At 49.3% G+C, this 4,984-nt stretch overlaps 1 protein-coding gene across 6 annotated transcripts in view; it reads left to right on the top strand.

Annotated features, from left to right (window-relative positions):
• The first annotated feature begins 1,238 nt into the window (after positions 1–1,238).
• The window catches only part of LOC116848145 (sodium/potassium/calcium exchanger Nckx30C), a 110,940-nt gene continuing 107,194 nt past the window's right edge, over positions 1,239–4,984 (top strand). For 4 of the 6 annotated variants that reach the window (XM_032823948.1, XM_032823946.1, XM_032823945.1 and 1 more), the window contains exon 1: positions 1,320–2,233. In XM_032823948.1, coding sequence (XP_032679839.1) covers positions 1,358–2,233 — 876 coding nt within the window. In that variant the 5' untranslated portion in view covers positions 1,320–1,357. Of the gene's footprint in view, positions 2,234–4,984 lie in introns of all 6 variants that reach the window. The other 2 variants (XM_032823943.1, XM_032823942.1) reach the window with 1 other exon arrangement.

Genomic DNA, 4,984 nt, shown 5'->3' with positions numbered 1-4,984 from the left:
GAGAGAGAGAGAGAGAGAGAGAGAGAGAGAGAGAGAGAGAGAGAGAGAGAGAGGCACCTGATGGAAAAAGAAGACAGAAAATCACCGGCGATCGCTGGGTGCAACGAGGACAAATGCGCTGGGCGCCCTAAGACCGACGATAGACGAAAGAGATGCGAGTAGGTGCAAGTGAGAGATAGAGAGCGAGCGAAGAGGATCGAAAGGGGAGTCGTCGGCGACCGAGACGGAGAATAGAAGACGCTCGAAAGAGGGAAAGAGAGAGATCCCAGCGGTGGACAGAAGAGACCGAAGGAGGGAACACGGTGGGAGAAAGAGACAGAAGGAGGGAGTCGGTGCGACGTCGGCGACGAGAGAAGGGGAGAGTGTGAAGCGAGAGAGAGGAACGGAACGGAACAGGGTTGTTCCAGTATGCAGCGAGCGGGCATCGCGGCGGGAGCGCCGTTCTGCTGCTCCTGTATATCCATTCAGGGTTATATGCACCATCCACCGCATCCTAGCGATCACGACGACGTCGGCGACGACGACGACGACGACGACGACGGCGACGACGACGACGACGACAACGACGGCGACGACGGCGACGGCGACGGCGACGGCGACGGCGACGGCGACGGCGACGGCGACAGTGACGACGACGACGACCACCACCACCACCACCACCACCACCACCACGACGGCGACAACTACCACAACTGACACCACCACGACGAAGACAAGAACCACAACGATCACGACAAACCCGTCGACGACGAAGACGACGACGACGCCGGGAAGCAGGAGAATATCGGTCGCATTGGATACCCGAGCCTGTTCGTAGTAGCAGCAATATCAGCGTTGGTAGTAGTAGTAGTAGCAACCGTAATACGCGCCGCGGACTAACTTTCTCGGTCTGTAACGTCGTGAACATCCCAGAGTGAGAAAGAGAAGTTTGTCGGGACGGAGGGCAAGACGCAGTGCGGGCAAAACGACAGAAGGAAAACAGCCGGAGGAGAATATCTAGTGATACCGCGGTCAGGCAGGCAGGTAGGTCCATCTCCAGAGGGAGGCATCGGCAAGGAGCCGCTCCTCAACGCTCCAGCATGACCCAGCCTTAGTACAGCTCTCCTGTCGTATACCCTCCGCGGCGCGGCACGATACGACACGTAGAAGAAGGTGGTGGAAGAGTTGGAGGTGGTGCTGGCGCAGGAGGAAGAAGAGGAGGGGGAGGAGGGGGGCAGGGAGAGGGTGGAGGACGCCGAGGAGGACGGAGAAGAAGAAGAAGGAGGCGAAGGAGGAGGAGGAGGACGGAGGCCTGGCTAACGACGGCGAACGTCCTCGAGGGTGCGAACCAACAGCAGCACCACCGCCGACGACGACGATGATCGCGACGGGTGGCGATCGACGTACGTGTTGGAGACGGAGGCGCCGATTGGCGGTGGTGACTGTGCTCTCCGCGGTTTTGGCGCTCGCGATGGGCCCCTCGTCGTCCTGGGGCCACAGGCCGGTGCCGAACAATCGGATTACACTTGACACCACCAGCACGCTCCTGCCGGTCGTGTTGCGGTTGGACAACGGTGTGTCAGTGTACGATCGCAATAATAGCAACATCGGCTTCAACGCCGCCGGCCACGACGGACACAATAGGACTAATGAAAACGCTACGGAAAAGAGGCCGCTCTTCCCCGACGATCTGTTCACCACTGACCAACGGCGTCGTGGCGCCGTGATACTCCACATACTCGGCGTTGTGTATATGTTCGTCGCGCTGGCAGTCGTCTGCGATGAATTCTTCGTGCCGTCATTGGACGTGATCATTGAGAAATTCGAAATCGCTGACGATGTAGCCGGTGCCACTTTCATGGCCGCCGGTGGATCGGCGCCCGAACTCTTTACATCGATTATAGGCGTGTTCGTGTCGTTTGACGACGTCGGGATCGGCACTATCGTCGGTTCCGCCGTCTTCAACATCCTCTTCGTAATCGGCATGTGCGCTATATTCTCGCGTACGGTGCTGTCGCTCACATGGTGGCCTCTGTTCCGCGACTGCACCTTCTACAGCGTCAGTCTGCTCACCCTGATCTACTTCTTCCGTGACAGTCACATACACTGGTACGAGGCGCTCGTACTGTTCGGATTCTACTTGGGATATGTAAGCTTTATGAAGTGGAACCAGCAGACGGAGAGATTCGTCAAGAGAATACTCTACAGAAACAGAGTGACCCGGGTGAGGTCTACCGATCAGCTGATGCCCTCGGTATGTACGGAATGTTATACCGCGAGCGTACACCGCGATCTAGGAAAATGTCTGACCCTGTCTCTGTCTACTTTTACACCGATCGATCAGTCTGTCTTGCTCTACGATTTCCCTCTCGCTCTCACCATGCCCCGGCATCGCGTATCGTGTCTCTTTCTATCCATGACCCACGTAGATACGCGCGACTGTTGTGCCGCTGTCTCTCTATCTCTGTGTCCGTCCATCTCTGTCTTTCCCTACTGAACCCTTTCTCTATACTTTCGCCCCTATTTTCTCTCTTTCTTGTTTCGTCCCCCTCTGCCCCTCACGCGCGTACTTACACATCGTGCCTTTTCTCTTCCTTTCTCTCTCTCTCTCCTCCTCTGCCTCTCACCCTTTACCCCTTTCTCTACTATCGTGACTTTATATTTCATGGAGGAGCATAGCGTCGCGTGACTTCACCTACTCGCACGACCGCTCGTGGGCGGTGTTTTGTCTCGTGGAGGGACATTGCCACGTTCACTTTTTTCCACGCGGTTTTTTGCATTTTGCGTTTTGCGTTACGAGATCAACGGGCGAACCTTGAGCAGACGGCGTGGTCAAGAGTCGCGACCTTGACCAATTCGCGGAACTTTCATGACGAACGGATGTCCAAGCTGCGCCTGATTTAGCGCCGACAGGGACCTGCTTTCCTGCATGTTTCATCTCACGTTTAATAAGTCAAGTCGCCAGATCGAAAGTAAATTTGATCACTAAATTCGAACAATACTGGTGGGTCTGAAATTACAGAGCACATTTTTAGCAACGCTATATCAGGTGCGCCTTTCTATTGCAATGAATAATATTATATCAAGCAACTGAGAGATATTCTATCTGTGAAATATGAGAAGTGCGCGACTATCGAGCGTCTTTACCGATTTGCACAACGCGTACGGGACTGTTGGCTCCTCAGTGCTTCTAGAATAGCATCAGTCATGCTTTGGGAAACGAAGGATTGACCCGCTTAACCCGCATATGTAGGCCAAGAAAGAGATATCGGGAGATACATCGATTCCTACACCGACCTCGTCTCCCCACGAGATATTTTTTCTCTTTCCCACTTTTATTCGCAATGATGACAAGCGTGATCTTTCTTGCATTTATTCATTTTGCAATGCATTTTCCATTCCCATGATTTTCATAATATAATGTTATATTCGGCATTAGACGACAGAGACCACACTATACTAAAAAAAAATATCTAAAAAATAGTAAATATTTCTTAGGGGTGTGCGTGTGTGTGTGTGTGTGTCTGTGTGTGTAGAAAGAGAGGAGGGGATACTAATATATTCATTTAAACCAAAATTATTTTATTTGAATAGAGTAAAAAATTGCTTTCATGTAAAGCTAAAGACAAAAGACAGGAAGCGTGCGTACGTCGATTCAAGTACGAGTAAATTCACTTATGCGCAACGCGTCCTCAAGGTTTCCTCAAGGTTTAGAGAAAATGTGTATTTTTTATCTAAATATTTTATCCACATATATAAAATAGAATGTGCATTCTCTATTAAATTCTAAATTCGCTGACTAATCGAGATTAAATTTTGCATAGTTACTATCTAAAACTCTGTGAAAAATACGAAAACCTGGACATCCCACTTTCTTTCTCTATTTTCACTCTCTTGACAGTTTGTGACAATTTAAGTTTAGATGTTTTAGATCTAACAAGATAGTTTAAGCTAATATTGGTATAAGTAAATATGTACCCATAAAATAATAATTAGTGTATCCATAAAAAAAAAATATTTACTATTTCTTAGATTTCTATTTTTCCTCTTAGTGTAGTCTCTCTCCGTGTTCAGAGCGTAATTATTATCGCACCATCGTGAAAAACGTGAGTTAAAGAAAAAAAAAAAACATGGGAATCGAAAAACACAAGTTTATCCACAGCATCTTGATTCATTACAGTGTACACATCGACAATCGGAAGTAGTGGGCGCCATTCGATCGTTTTCACATATACTGAGAGAAAAATATAGTTGCTTTTGGCGTCAACTATACTTTTTTGTGATTTTAACCAGAAAAATAATTAGAAGAACCATCTTTCTAATAACACTTACTAAAACAATGGTTTGCCTAACTATTTTTATGGTTAAAATCACAAAAGAGTATAGTTGACGTCGAAAGTAACAATATTTTTCTCTCAATGTATGTGTAATGCGTTAACGAGACGCAACGTCGCGGACTTTCCGCGGGCTAGGTACGGCTAGTGCTCGCGCGTGAATCTAGTGCATTGTCTAGTGTTTATTCTGGTAATGGTGTCTCTCGCACAGCGAGACAGCACGATTCATAAGCGGAGGAAGGCTCGCACTCAAGGTCGTCAGAGACGTCACAGGTGCTGGGCTCTTCCACGCTGAAGTTTCTTTGACCTGTCGCGAAAGAGAGTGCCTTACCGCGGTGCACAAAGCCGGGGTGCGATACGTCCCTGGACTTTAATACAAACGTAGAAACTTTACATTATGGGAGAGAACTAGCTGTTGTGACAACATTCAGTGTTACGCGCAATAGCTCGCGTAGTGGACATCAACGCGTAACGTTGCGAGTTTTGTCGCGTGTTTCTCAGCCGCCAATGAAGTTATCGCTGTCAAGCGCGGGCGCGCGCGCCCTTTTTTTCGTCTGCGTCTCATCTCGCAAGGTTATCGGACCAAGTGCTCAAGGAAAAAAAAAGAAGTAAAGAGAGAGAGAGAGAGAGAGAGAGAGAGAGAGAGAGAGAGAGAGAGAGAGAGAGAGAGA

This window comes from Odontomachus brunneus, unplaced genomic scaffold (assembly GCF_010583005.1).
Source record: "Odontomachus brunneus isolate Ranch 3 - 2012 unplaced genomic scaffold, Obru_v1 Obru_scaffold_090, whole genome shotgun sequence".
Taxonomy (NCBI): domain Eukaryota; kingdom Metazoa; phylum Arthropoda; class Insecta; order Hymenoptera; family Formicidae; genus Odontomachus; species Odontomachus brunneus.
The sequence above is the reverse complement of the archived record's forward strand: the minus strand, read 5'-3'. Positions and strand labels throughout refer to the sequence as shown.